Source organism: Falco punctatus (assembly GCF_963210335.1).
Source record: "Falco punctatus genome assembly, chromosome: 2".
Classification (NCBI taxonomy): domain Eukaryota; kingdom Metazoa; phylum Chordata; class Aves; order Falconiformes; family Falconidae; genus Falco; species Falco punctatus.
Window position 1 is genome coordinate 45,882,603 of NC_137581.1, and position 15,197 is coordinate 45,897,799.

At 43.5% G+C, this 15,197-nt stretch overlaps 1 protein-coding gene across 1 annotated transcript; it reads left to right on the forward strand.

The window, feature by feature from the left end:
- Positions 1–3,039: 3,039 nt before the first annotated feature.
- Positions 3,040–11,435, forward strand: CLN5 (CLN5 intracellular trafficking protein). The gene is made up of 4 exons (XM_080374422.1): positions 3,040–3,210; positions 5,155–5,320; positions 6,465–6,690; positions 9,261–11,435. Exons 1-4 carry the CDS (start codon positions 3,107–3,109, stop codon positions 9,770–9,772), a joined length of 1,008 nt encoding a protein of 335 aa, XP_080230548.1. The 5' UTR covers positions 3,040–3,106; the 3' UTR covers positions 9,773–11,435.
- The last annotated feature ends 3,762 nt before the right edge of the window (positions 11,436–15,197 follow it).

Consider the following 15,197-nt stretch of genomic DNA (forward strand, 5'->3'; position numbering starts at 1 on the left):
TTTGTATTTCACAGACTGCATCTGGTTGACTCATAAATTTACTGATCTCTACCCTGCAGCAGATACCAGAGAGTCCCTCCTAGCACAAAACTCATGATGAACTTCATTTGCATCCTTATTTCAGCCCTCATTCTATCTCTCAGGCTTCAGCAGAGCCCTCTGGAATTCCAGCTTGGAAATAAATAATTTCCCTCCCTTGTCCCCTAAGCTGCTAGACAAAGCAGAAGCTGCCCTGCAGTTCCAAATGCTCACTGAGCTGCACACCTCTCCTGAAGCACAGTCCTCATCCTAGCTCTCAGGGTTAAGGAGGACATGAGGGGAACCCTTAGCCCTACCTTACATGGTCACAAAGCCCAGCCGTTCTCCTTTTCTGTAGAGAAAGATACGGCTTTCTCTCACCCCAACTCACAGTTCAGGTTGCATCTCAGGCTATATAGCAGAGCATAGGTGCAGAGGAGTCCTGTGTATAGCTCCTTTTTTCAAGATTTCTTTCATACTCCTCAAAGGCGAGAGGGTGGACCTCAGACTGATGAACTCCTGTCTTTCAGACTGGCTTCAATATGACTTCAGGTGATGTTTGTATTTCTCAGTGTGCACCCAGCTGACTCAATTGCTAACATACACCATTGTGAATATCTTTTAAAAAAAACCCACCAAGCTGCAAGCAGTAAAACTGCCAGCTGCGTAGTTTTGTTTGCTGTGATCCGTATATATAACTGTAATTTTCTGACTGAATGGCATATTGCTAGAATATAGGCTGGCAGATGTGCAGCTGAGCATGTAAACACCATCCAGAGGAGCCCATTTTTGTGAGATAGGAGCTGTTACTTCAGGTTCACCAGCATCTTTGCTGTGACTATTACAGTGTGATGACTCACGTAGATGTTCAAACCCAAAGTAGCTGTTCAAAAATACAACTTTGGGCTGCAGCAGCAGGGTTGGTTTTCCCCTTTCCCTCTGTTCCTTCCATCCTGTCGCTTTCAAGGGCAGAGGTGGAGAAGGTACTGTTTTATAATGGGAAATCTCCAAGAGTCTTCTTCATTGTCTCAGGAAAATATTTGGTTTTCACTAATCAAAAGGAAATACTCCGGGAAATAAGAAAAAATTTAGGAATCTTGTCAAATCCAGACGTTGATCTTTGTAGTCAGTCTCAATCTTTCCTCTAAGCCTGCTAGTGGACAGAGATGCAGATCATCTCTGTGAGTTTATAAAGGGCACTTTGACATGTTTCTGGATAATAAACGAGACAGCCGCTGACTCAGAAATTGCTGATGTGAGCTTTTTAGCTGAAGTACATTTATTCACAAATCTATTAGTTGTTAATTTTCCATGTTAAAATATGGTTCACAACAAAACCTAGATTCTATGAGAAGAAAAAAAAAACAGTACTGTGCTGCAAAAATTTTGTATGGGATGCAATGAAGTAAGATATAAAAATGCTACTAAAATGAAAAAAAATTATAAAATCAATAGCTTTACCATCTTAGTTATTTGACCTGACACCTTCAGCAATCACAGCAGTGCCTGCATGAGACTTAATAGTCCAAACTGTAAACTGAGCCAGGACTAAGAACCAGTTCATAGTGTATTTCCAGTTTGGCTACTGAGCAGTTACAGTACCTTCATTATGTCATTTCAGTTCCCTGCATCTTGGTTTCATAGCAGGGATAAATTATGCTTCCATTATTTCATAAAGCACTTCTAGAGTTACACATCAAAATCTCTGAAACTAGGAGTTACGGATATATTCCACAGAAACACATACCTTTTTGAACAGATGAAAGAGCTGGCATCTTGTGCTACGCTCAAGTAAGGAAACACATATGAGTAATAGCACATGCTGTTTTATAAAGAACAAACCCAGAGCTTTACTTTAAAACAGACAGAAATAACATGGATGAGATTGAATTGAAATATGGGAATATAGGTATGTGTAGATCATGCATACATGCATTAATATATAATGCTGAATGGCATGGATTTTAAATATAAGCAGTATAGAATCAGGCAGGAATGAAGTGAGATACAGAAATATTGCTGAAATGAAGGATTTTAATAGCTGTGCCATCTTATGGTTTTCTGAACACCTTTAGTACCTCCACCATTACCGAAACTGATATTCAGCAGCCTATTCTGCATTTTTATGTAGGATGCAGGGTTCTTCACCTCCAATTTTGTTTGAATACAGCCTAGCATGTAGTGCTGACTAGAGAACTGATTGTTCTTTAGGGGCTCGTATGCAATGAGCAGGGATATTTCTCTGGCTCCTGATAGCCAAAAGTCCACAGCACAGTTATTATTTACCCAGTGAAGAGCAAACGGCAGTGCTTTCACTGCAGATCCCAACCACCAAACTTAGCCTCCTGGACTCTGATGCCAGTGTAGCTGGTTTTGAACTCTACAGAGCTGGAAAAAGCTGTGCTTATTCCAGGGATGATGCTGGCAAACTGGTCCTCACCGTTTCCCTTAGCCAGAGTTCATCTGCAAGATAGTTCTCGCTGTTGCCATAACACCAAGAGAACAAACTGCTATATAATCCCCATAACGTTAAGTTTTTACAGACTGAATTTCAATTCTGAAATAGGTGGCATTGGCTTGGAAGCCCTGAAAGGCTTCAGACAAAACTTCTGGGCGGCCCAAAGGGGCTCAGGACTACGGGGTTTATGGCAGCAAAAGCCTTTCTGCCACGGGCGAGGCCGCACCTCTCCGTCCCGGGACCCAGGCCATCCCTCTCGGCGGGTTCTGGTTGTAAGGGCCGACGTTTGCTGTGTGTTTTACGGTGGCTCTAAGGCAATGCTCATAACAACGTACTGGGCTGCTAACAAACGCTTCAGCTAAATTAAAAGAACGCGCAGCTGTCTGGGTCGCCAGAAAACTGAATTCGTAGTTCAGTCCAGTGATGTTTTTCAGGGATGAGTCAGCCCACGCTCGCTTTTCCTCGGGAGGAGGAAGACACCCCGCGCCGGGCCAGGCCCCGCCGCGCAGCGCAGCGCCGCCCTCCCGCCCGGGCTGGCCGCGCCACGGCCGAGCTTGCCGGGCCCCGTGGGCGGGCGCGGGGGCGGCCCCTTCCCGCCCAGCCTCCCGCAGCCCCGCAGGCCGCGCCGCCATGGGCTGCCGGCCGCTCCTGCTGCTGCTGCTGGCGGCGGCTTGCGGGCACTGCTTCCCGGAGGGGCTCCGCGCCCCGCAGCGGCGGTGGCCGGTGCCTTACAGGTGAGTGGCCGGGGAGGGGGCCCGGCCGGCGGGGGAGGCACGTCCCCCCGGCCGCCCGCGCCTAACCGCCCGCCTCTTCCAAGGGCCGCCACCTTTCCCTTTGTTTTGTTTGTTTAATGTTTAGACTAAAAAGGCTGTGCATAGTTTTCTCTTTTTCATCACGGGGGTATTTGTCGCTGTCGGGTGTTTGGTGTACTTCGCTCGCAGGTGTGGGGGAACGGGCGTGCCGGGCCTAGGGCAGCGCCCGCGCTGCCGGCGGTGGGATTGCAGCCCCCGGGAGCGACGGCCCTCGCTTGGAAGGTGCGCCTTTAATTCCCGTTCTAGCAGAAAGCTGCGATCAGGAAGTTGGGCTAGGATTTATTTTAGTTTATTAAATCTAAATTTCATACTTCTGTTCGTGATACGAACTGGTATAAATCCCGTTTGCTGCTCCGGAGCTGCCTCAGCCCCAAGGGCCTGGTGGTGCTGGGGAAGGCACAGGAGGGGACGCTGCCACGTTTTCCTGAGGCGAATCGCTCAGGCTTTGGCAGTGCTGGGGAGAAGGGCCCCCTCAGGAGAAGGGCTACGCTTGTGCGTGTATTTTGTGCAGGCTTGCTGTTTGCCAAGGGAGGTGTTAGCAGTGTTTAACTGCTATCAAGTGCAAGCCTGAAGTTTAGAGAGCCTGTTGCACAATTCCCAGCGGTTAGATTTTTATCTGGGGGTGCCTGAAGGAGCTGATCTTGCAGTCCAGAATCGTCTGGATTTTCCAGCAAATTCAGTAGTTGCAAGGCTGGGTCTCAGGTTCGTCAAAATTGGAGCCTGTTGGTGTGAAACACTCGGAAATGTGGCATTTTAATGCTTCTTAATGTGCTTGTTATTTTCTTGTCACAGGCAAGGTGCAGCGGGAGGGGAAATTGAAAATGAAAGGTGTGCAATTAAGAAACAGGACTTAAATGTGTGGCTGGCATAAGTCTTTGTTTTCTATAACTGTGTGTCCTTTTTCCAGCCATACTCGTTTATTATTTTTTTTTCTTTCACACCACCCCAGGCAAAATAAAGGCAGATATACTGAAGTACCAGCAAGCTTGGAGAAGTCCACAGGCAAAATAAATCTCATCAGGGCTACTGGCCTCACTATGGCTCAGGGAATCATGTGTTCTTGAGTCATCTCATGGCTGGAGTACATTTGCCATTGAGTAGCCCTGCACGAGTGAGTGTGTTAGACTCTGAGGCTGTGCTCTGGGCAAGCTATGTAAGCCAAGCTGTCTTGGTAACAGGAATATAAGAACCTTGTTTTAAGTGACATACAGTGAGTCAGTCTGAAGGAAGTTGAGAAAGGAAGACTTGTCAGAAAGGTCTTTTGCTGTTTGTATATAGTATGATATGTAAGCTGATCAGTTTTTGAGGTTTAACAGGAGTGGTGAATGGAAACAGTGATCCTAGCTAGGTTCTTAGACCTCTTTATCTAAAGTAGCATAGAGGAACAGCATATTTTTTCCCTGATGTTGGCAGTGTTCTAGAGTAAAGATAGCTCCATCTGGGGAGCTTGTACTGTGGAATAGTTTCCCAGAGCAAACCAGTCAATCCTTGTGTAGAGAAACCACTAGGAAAATGTTTTTGAGGCAGATCTCAAACTGTCCTCTACCCACCATCTATGTGTCTCTCATTTTGTGACTGTAAGTGACGCTTTGTAATATGCATCATTTCTGCACCTTCACTACCCAGTACTGTGTACAACACGACTTGCATTTTTGTGTCATTAAGTCCTGTTTCTACAAATGTGCACCTTGGCAGCCTTACGAACTTACATACACCGAGTGTTGCAGTGTCTGGATCACACAATCTGTCTTTGGTGGTGGCTGGACACTTGAGTTCTCCCACTCAGGCCCTTAGGAAGCCATGAGACAGTTACTCCAGCCATGAAGCTGTACTTAAAATTCTCAGTGCTTCTCTTTCTCAACACAGGCGCTTTGATTACCGTCCAAAAACTGATCCTTACTGCCAAGCTCGTTACACCTTCTGTCCCACTGGCTCTGCCATTCCAGTTATGAAAGAAGAAGATGTCATTGAAGTGTATCGGTTACAGGCTCCAGTATGGGAATTCAAATACGGGGACCTGCTAGCACATTTGGTGAGGTGATGCTTTTGTTTAACAAAGTTATACTGGCAAATTCAGCTGAATTCAACAGCAGTTGTCAAGAATGGGTGCTGTAAGGTTGGGATATGCCTGTGTGGAGGAGTATTGGAGCACACAAGCTAGGCTATCTATAGGAAAGATATCCAAAGAGCAGTAAGTTTCAAACAAAAGTTACAGAATTTAGCTCAGCTAAAGAAAAGAACATAACCAGCACTGTCTGTGGGTTTGAATGTGTTCCCTTATGAAGCTGCGTATTGGAGTGTTTTGTACACACATACCACTATGTTTTGGGTGTCTTTTTTTTCTGCACTAAGACTGCATCAAGGACATATATTTATTTGTCTCCTACTATCAGATGAAATGCTTGCTTAGTGTATTAACTCTGCTGTTGTCAAACATAAATTTTCATGAACGTGGTTATCTGTCAGGAGTGGACAGCTAGATGGTCAGAACTGTGGGTGATGGGGAGTTGGTTGCTTTTGTGGTTCTTTCTTGAATGTTGTGATAAGCCTCCATTCATGGAGTCATGCAAACATGAAAGACTGTCAACTTTAGTAATATTTATAACTGTAGCAGCATAATTAAGCTTCAAAGCATGATCCCTAATGAATAAAGAAATACTAATGTACGTGAAATAGGAACATCAAAACCAAGCACATAGACTGAAAACTAGAAATAGCTTCAAATATCATTGTTTCTGTTGTTAAACTAAGGTTGAATTTATGTATTTGCTATACAGTTTTGCCAAAGAAATATTTATTCCATTCCTTTTGTGGGTTTCATTACTAAGATCTGTTTTCAGTAATTCAGTTCTGCTCTTTATTTCTTTGATACCCCTGTGAGGTTAAGCAAGCTTGAGTTTTGGTGATGAGCTCCCACTGAGTACCTGTCTCCAAATAAATGAATTTACAATGGGTGGATAGACAACCACTGAGACAGTGTGACTCTGATAAAAGTGTGATACAATCTAGTATGTTGTCCATCAATGCTGCTGAATCCAAGATGTTACAGAAACCTCTTCCTCTTTTCTCGCCCTGTTACACAACAGCTCCCAAGTGTCTTATCTTCTGTACAAGTCAAACTGAAGTAATTTTTATGGTAAAGGTTTTTTGTGGTGTTTTTATTTTTTCTTTTCCAGAAAATTATGCATGATGCTGTGGGTTTCAAGAGCTCTCTAACGGGCAAAAACTACACAATGGAGTGGTATGAGCTCTTCCAGCTTGGGAACTGCACATTTCCACATCTCCGGCCTGACATGGATGCACCGTTCTGGTGTAACCAGGGAGCTGCCTGCTTTTATGAGGGAATAGATGATGCACACTGGAAGGAAAACGGAACGTTAGTTCTCGTGACCACAATATCAGGTAGATTTCAGATGCTTTGGATAGTGTTAAATACATTGAAATACAGAGTCAGCCTTGTCTTCATGTAAAGCAGAATCTTTTAATTTATGTTTTGTAGGTTATTTGCAATGTTAGTTGCAGATGCTGATTTCTTTCAAACTGAAATACTATCCCTGCACACTCTTTAATACAGAAAGTGATATGAGGCTGCTGGCTTTTGATCAACACACACTGGAGAGTTGTTAAATGAGAGTCATTTGGTGTTGCTGTACAAAACCACTTGAGTCTCTTGAGTGTAAAAATAGCAAAACAGCTTATACAGAACCATTATGCACTCTTTTGACATGGCTTCACCAAAACAAAACCTTCTATTGTGAAGTGGCAGATGACTGCTGAGATAGAAAAACTGCCGAAAATGTGTAAATTGCTGAGCAAACAAGTAAGGCGTATTTAGAAATAGTCTCAAATATAAAAATAATAATCTCTATTTCCGTCTCCCCCGCTGTGTCATAAAAACTGTGCAGATGTCCCCAGTAATAGGTCTGTCTCGTATGTTGTAGAACAAAAGCAGGATTTACACCTCTAAATACATGGGTGATCACCAGAATAGCTTCCTGGTGTACACTGAACACTGAAATGCTAAAATAAAGAGGTCATTTAAATACAGTGAATGACTTATGAACAAAGTCTGCTGAGGACTTGGAGAGCTGCATTTTGTGTGATCAAACCCCCTTACTCTTGGAAGCTGGCATAATGTAGAAGGCACAATGGAGAGTCAGATTGCAGCTGGTGTGGTGTGGTGCCTTATGTTTGCCCACTTCTACCTTTAGCAGCTTTGCTGGACTCAGTCTCTAGACAATCTGTGCAGGGCTGCTATGAAATTCTAGGCTGTTCTTTAAGCAATGAAATAGCAGAGCTGCTTTCATGTTTATGACTGAAGTCTTTGATGCCTGATATGATTGGATTCTTTTGTACAAATACCAAGTTCAATATTTTCATGGAGTTGTGGAAATTTTAATGCTTCCTGCCTGTGTGGATTATTTGATGCCTAAGAAAGATGAGGAGCTTTGTGGAGGTGTTGTTACAGTCTTCCTTGTCTCTCTTGCTTCCTGTTTCCATGAAACTTGAAGGAAGGTGGCATCTCTGAGGATTTTGAATTGTCTGAATTTGACTAGGAATCTGAAAGTCACTGTGGAATAGGATGAATGGATGCAAACACAGATGGACAGCATCATGAGCTGAACTTGGTTCTTTCAGAGAGCAGGCAAAAAGCATCCCATCTTGTAGGAGAAGGTTTTAACATAGGAAACAGCTGGACCCACTTTGCCCTTGTGAGATCCTATAAAGCTGTTTGTCAGCAGTGTCAGAGACCACAGTGAAGCAACCTCTTTTCTAGAGCCCATCGGCCAGGTTAATGTTACTAAGGGGTGTGTTGCTTCTGTGGAACTAGGGCAGGAATATCCAAAGTCTGATTTTTGATTGTCTAGGCAGATTATCATGAAACCATGCATTAACCTGTAATATCTATGTTTAATTTAAGATGTTAAGTCCAGAACTTATATTAAGTCCATCTCAGTCTTGTTAGGAGAGTTAAACCCTTTTCAGTAACATGCCTTACAGAATACACACTAGGAAGATAATTGGGTAGGAGTTGGAGAAGATGAAGGGGTCATGAAGGTCATGGCTTAGAACACTGTCACAATTGCAAGCTGTTGTCTGCCTGTGCCCTTTGACATATCACACAAGAAGAATCTGCAAAATTTGGTCATGCTGTGAATGTGAGGTCCTAGGTGGATCTGAGTCACAGATGGTTGTACCCTGTGCCATGACTGAGGAAAGAAAGACGGGAGGAGCTAGGCTGAGGTGCAATGCTAGCTAGGATTGTGGGAAAAACAAAAGAAAGAAAATTAGCCCTGTGCTTTAGCTCTGTTTTGGGGAGGCAGATGCATCACCCATAGGGAGCTACTAGAGATATGGGCTGAGTTAGAGATGTCTTCCTCATTCAGTTGTGAAATCACCCTCACCAGAATACTCCAAACACATATTCTAAATAAAAAAGTATTCCTCAAGGTGTTGAAGTTTACTGGTCTTTACATCCCACTCATATTATTTGGCTCAGTTCAACTTTGCTGGCTGAGGGGCTGCTAAAACAGCAGGGTGTCTCAGTCCAGTTTGTTTTGTGGAGAGACATGACAGCTTCTGCCCTGATTTGCTGAATTTAGTTAAAACTGGAGAAAGTGCGGAAATGCCTGTTGCACTAGTGAGTGCTTTGTCAGCCTATCTGGTAGGTTGTACTACCTGCCCTGTTTGTCTACATGGATAAAACAAAAGGGGAACATCGTGGTTCTTTGATGTTTGGATGTTCTGGCATAGTAGCAGGAAATGCAACAGGAAAAGGAATTACAGTTTAAGTAACTTAGTTATAAATGTTTATTCAGTGGTGTATCATTTCTCCCTCCAGCCTAAGCCTTGTGTCTTAGTATGGTTAGGTAATGTTGTAGCTAAACTTTTGCAGAACCTGGAAGTAGATGGAAAATATTTTGAGTCATGTATTTCTTACCTTGTTTCTGTAATACTTTCATCTCTTACAGGAACCATGTTTAATGAAATGGCAAAATGGGTAAAATACGACAATGAGACTGGCATTTACTATGAGACCTGGACAGTTCAAGCAAGTCCTGACAAACAATCAGTAGTTTGGTTTGAATCTTATGAATGCTCCAAATTTATACTGAGAACGTACCAGAAGCTAGCTGACTTAGGAGCTGTATTTAAGAAGGTACAAACAAACTATACAAGTATAATTTTATTCAGTGGAGAACCTGTTTATTTGGGAAATGAAACATCTATTTTTGGACCACTAGGAAACGAGACATTGGCAACAGCTATAAGAGACTTCTACTATCCGTTCAAACCTCATCGGACAGTAGGAGAGTTTTTTGTGGATCTTTTAAAAATAATCGATCGTGTCATCTTGAATCATCAGTTTTACCTCTTCTACAACTTGGAATACTGGTTTTTACCTATGAAGTTCCCTTATCTCAAAATAATTTATGAAGAGGTCCCTTTACCTGTTGGAAGCAAAACATCCTTTGGTGTGTAGTTGCTTACTGAACAACCGAACTTGCCCTTATGTCAGAATATCCTGAAGGATTTTGGACTGCTACCGTGATGGTATTATAGTGTATGTTTCATTGCTGACTGTAAAAGTGTTGTGGTGGGAAGGCTTTGCTAGACCACATGAAAGACTATGCTTTTTTTTCTTATTACCTGTGTAACACATTCATGAATGCTTCAGCATCTCTGGCTTGGCCAGCTTCTGTGTAACCATGGATAGCTGCTGCCTGAAAGTAGGCTGGTGTGGTGCCGCTTGGCTGAACTCGGCAGTGCCAGAGGGTGACTGGGAGGCAGCCCCCCCTGCTCTGGTTTCGGGTGCTCCCTGCGTACACGGCTACGTGGTGGCAGATAGCACCTGGCCACCAGCAGGGATGGGACAAGCATTACAAGGACCTTCTGGTCTGACCAGCTCAGCCAATCTGTGTGTTGGAGGTAACAAACCTGGGTGCCTAGATGTGCCCAGTTCCCTCAACATGTGCCTTAGGTTGGTGGTTTTGTATTTCTTTGGTCTGTACAACTGGGACCTATGAAGTGTACTCTGGTTCATGACAGTGGGAAGGGGCAGTCAATCTACTAGAGGATAGCATGGGTGGTATCTTTTCACCACTTTGCAGCCTTCACCTGCACTGTAAACACAATACAGATGGCTCTTCCTAAGGCTTGTGTGTGTTTTCTAGCACAGATAGAAGGCAAACAGCCTGTTTTGATGTCAACTTGAATGCATAATTGTGTTCTAGTGGTCTCCTGCCTTAAAGTCTGCTTGAGGCTTTAGTTAGGTCAGTTTCATAGAAGTCATGTTTATATAATTTTAAGTTTTTTTAAAAAGCATAGAACCCTTAACATGAAAAAAGCAATGAAAGTTTGTGGGGTATATCAAAGTCACAGTTAAAAATTCACGCTTTGTCACAGATTTGCTGTAAAAAGTGATTGCAGCCCCTTAATGGCAGTGGTGCTTCCAGTAACGGTGCTGTGCCAGCAGCCATGTGCTCAAGTCCTGTTACAGGCTATGCCTAGAGCAGCTTGGACACTGTTCTTTTTAAACCCAACTGACGAAAGCCAAGGGAACACCAGCATTCTGGAGACCAGCGAGGTGCCTATACGCAAAAAATACACCTGCAGCAGCATAATCGTCTCCAAATGTATGCGGCTCATTTTGTTGTTGTTGTACTTGTTTTTTTTTAAACTAGTTGCAGAATGAGTTGCGCTCCTGAGGTTATCACTGCACCATGGCTAAGCAGTAACACAGGAGCCCCACACTGCAGTGTCATTTGGCTTGAGCCAAGTTAATAGCCTGCTGCAGTCAAAGAGGAGAGGGCACTGTGATTTGATTGAAATCATAAGAATGGCAGAAAATTAACCTTTTTAAAAGTCACTAAAATGGATCAGTTGAATTGCATTCTCATGTAGTGGGATGAGCATGAAAGCTAGTGTGAGGGGAATGAGGTGATGAGAGCTGCTACTTAGTTCCACTGTGATGTGAAACTTCATCTTCTGCCTCAACTTGAAAGACCTTTAATCTTTGCAGCCAAATTTATGAGCCCTTGCTTTAGCCAGCTGAGCTTTGGATTCTTCAGATTACCCACCAAGAAGGTAATCCAGGAGGCACCGGAGAAGATAAAGGGGTGCAGCAAGCCTGTCCACAGAAGGTACATTCTTGTTGATGCGTGTTTTTATGGCTTCGAAACCCTCAGCATTGTTGAACCTACGTTTATCTTCTCAGGAAAAAGCCTCAACCTCAAAACCAGCGTCCAGAGCTCTGAAAGGGAAATAGGATTATGGAACCAAGCCAGCAGAAGCCCCAAAGGCTTCTTCTGTCTCACTTGCTGAAAAGCTTGTAATACTGATACAGCTGGAGACCTTTCAGAGCCTGAAGCAGATGCAGTGGTGGGGTAGGTCTCTGCTCAGCCTGATGGGCTGTTCATGCACTGTAACAGTATTTTGTCATCTTCACGTGGAACCCAGGGAGCCTATGCACCACAGTCACTCTTCCCCGAATAGTTGGGAGTATGCTGTGATGCGCAGTAGCTGAATCCCACATGTCAAAGCTGCCTTGGGCAGCTTGTAACGATCAAAAAGGTGGGTATTTGTGGACCGGTAGTATCTAGAGACATGCAACAACTGACATAGGTGACTGGTTGCAGAGGTAAAACCTTAAAGAACCCGATCAAAAATAGTGGATGTCTGTATGAAAGTAGTAATTGGTTTTCATGTCTGTGGTCAAACATAACTGCCTGGTTCTGTCATCAGTACAAGTTTATAATATCCTGGGCTTTTTGTACCTAAATAACAGCCCTTCTCACTTTCCCTGTATCATCTGTACAATCTGCTTAATTTAGCATGTTTTACTCTAACCCTAATACTCTGGATGGTACAGGGGGTTGCTTCAAGGAGAAGCAGATACATCCTAGCATGTATTAGTTGCAAGTTAGAAGACAGTAAATTTCTGGCAACAAGAAGAGACAAAGACAACTGGACAGTTATTTGCCAAGGATCCTGCATCCCTTCCAGGCAGAAGCAGAAGGAAGCAGCTGTTGGAGACAGAATCTGCGAGAGTATTCGGTAGCAGGTCACACTGGTGACCGTTTGACCATTCCTTCATGCAGCCATGTGTGTATATGCAAGTCTGTTTCATGTTTTGAACTCTATCCTCAGTTTAAAGCTACTGGTTAGGTGCTGTTGCTGAAGTGGACTCATTATTGCACTGGAAGTAGTTTCACTAGGATTTAGGTGGAAGTTATCGAGTGTAGTGCTGTCCTGTAGGCAGAATCCAGAATCCTTGAGTTAGGCATATAGACTTAGATTCAAAATAATACCGAGGTGGTGAGCAGGCTCCTTTTGTTAGACAACCCCAGAACAGAACCATAAGGATTACACTTTTGTCACCTAAATAGCGAATGTTTGTGACATCTAACAGCTTGTATATGCCTGATAATCTGTAGGTTTTTGTGTCTGAAAACAAAATTTATTGTTTTACTTAGCTCAAGCATTTGAGGTGGATGTCTTCCTGCCAGAAGTTACATTGGGGGCCAGGCATAATAGGATCACACCTAGCATTTCACTCACAGCCAGCTGGTATTAGGACTTGCCTGATGGTAGGAACCAGGGGACAGTCCTAACTGCTGGGCTCAAGGACACGCTCTGACTTTCTCTTTTACCTGGCTCCACTGAACGTGTCACCGAGCTGTTACTCATGCTTTGAATAGAGGAATTACCGGTCACTTCAGACTGTGCTTTGTTCCGTTGCCTGCTTTTACACATGTTGCTGTTAAGGGTAATAATACACAATCATTCTGTAATACAAACATTTCCAAGTCTGCACAGGGGTCTTGCACAAAACTGCTTAACTTTTATACCACTGTGCTGCTGAGGGCTAACCCGCACTGCGCTCCAGGAGGGTTCTCAAGCGACGCAGTTCCTGGCTTGTCACACGGGAAGGTCCAATACAGCGTGTGGCTGCTGTATTGGATCGTAACTTGGGATGGTGTCACCGAATTTGAGGTTCCTCTGGTTTTGAAGTCACCAAAACTAGGAAATAATTTGAAAAGCAGAGTGGGCTTCTGCTCTTCCACTTACAACGGAGTCGCAACTGGAAGTCTAAAGCATAGCTCCACCCACAGCCCCCCTGCCATCAGCTGCTGGTTGCAAATCATAAAATTAGATAGTGAAAACAGACCTTACCGGCCACCTAGGGAACATCGTATTTTCAGTCTAGGGAAAACTAACAGAATAAGAAGAATCCTCTCCCATGTCACATCACACTTAAAATTCAGTATTAATGGTAGACTCAGTCTGTGGGGTTCTGCGATTAAAAACTGTTACGAAGCAGATGCCTGCAAGGAATTTTTCAGCTGATACCATGCCTTGAACAGTTAGAGCAAAGCATGGCCTCCTGAAACAATTTATCTTGGAGGGTTCATACCACCGTTGAGTCAGGATCCCTTGGAAGTGCTTGATGCTGTAGTCCATGGGAGAAGCGATTGTTCTAAAGCCTGCCTCTTTCCTGCTGCATTAAGGCTGTTGCATGTGCAGAGAACAGCTTTTGGGTGCCTAAGCCTCCCAGGGAACAAAGGATCCAGCCATCAGGTCCACAGGACTTCCAGGCCACCTACTTGCTTACTGTCAAGAGACTTCCGCTATGGAATTAGGAAATCAACCCTTTTCCTCCTTTCCCTCACCCCCAACACTAAAGCATTTGTTTGGGAGATGGTTGAGGGTGGCACTGTCTCTTAAATCTTGCCTTTTGAGGCTAAAGCAGCAAAACTGGTATAATGCTGCATGCACCAAAGTTCTTGTCTTACTAATGTTTAAACCAGGTTTTGAGATCCAGGCTGCCTAGCTGCCAGTTCATCGACTTCAATCTGGATTACATGGTTCTTTATCTTACATCCACACAACAGACAAAGAATCACAAGCCTTTCTCCTTATTCTTGTAACCATGACAGCTGATCTTCATGCAGGATCATCCTAAAATAGGAAACTAGGAGTTTTCTGTCATGCTGCAGGACTGGAAGGAACAGATACATTCCTCTAAAAGGTCCAGAGCTGTCCCGGTTCCTCAGCATTTTGCAAGGAAACACTATCTTACAAAAGCACAGGTGGAAGACAGAGCAGAAAACATGCCCGCAGCCTGTTTCAAAGCATATGAATGACACCAGCCAGCAGTGGATGTGATTCTACAAGAAAAACCTAACAAAAAATAAACAAACAGAACACCTAAGGTTAATTGTGGTTTCACTGTCCCAGTGTTAATACTAGTAGACTTCAATCGTGTCTCCAAGGAACTTGTTTCTACAGCACCTGTATTTTAGGAAAATGAATTCAGTTTGTCATCTAAACACAGATGCTGAAATTCTGAGTGCCTTTACGATTTCACAAGTTTCCTCATTAAATCAATGCTCCAGTTTTAGATACAGCAGCAGCACTTTTACCATTGCATGTGCAGCCAACTAGACTGGCCAGAGATGAAGACAGATCTCTCTGAAGTAACGTAACAAAGTTCAGGCTGTAGTCAGGCCAACTCCAAATATAAAGAGGCCCAGCTGAACCCTGCTTTAAATTCACAGGAAGGTAATTTGGCACACATGAAAATTTTAACAATTGGAATAAGTATAGCAATTTTTACTTACACGGTTAGATCTTTGCATAGTGTTAGTGAAAGCTTCTGACTAAGAAATCCCACTTAAATTCACAAGTTTTTAGCGTTGGGTGAATTGCATGAAACTACAAAGTTAATGTAAACAGCTACTCTCAATTCACACACCTTTTCACTTCTGATATATTATCTCATGGTAAACTAGTGTAACTGGTCAGGACTATCCCAGCTGTTTAGCATCAACAGCTTTCAAGATTAATTTTGTATCAAAAACCTGAAATGATGTAGCACTTGTTTTCAGAAGTAAGACTTGTGACTG

Coding starts and splice junctions, on each gene's coding strand:
- CLN5 (XM_080374422.1), top strand. CDS start 3,107: ATGGGCTGCCGGCCGCTCCTGCTGCTGCTGCTGGCGGCGGCTTGCGGG. Junction 3,211..5,154: donor CGGTGGCCGGTGCCTTACAG/GTGAGTGGCCGG, acceptor TTCTCAACACAG/GCGCTTTGATTACCGTCCAA. Junction 5,321..6,464: donor GGGACCTGCTAGCACATTTG/GTGAGGTGATGC, acceptor TTTCTTTTCCAG/AAAATTATGCATGATGCTGT.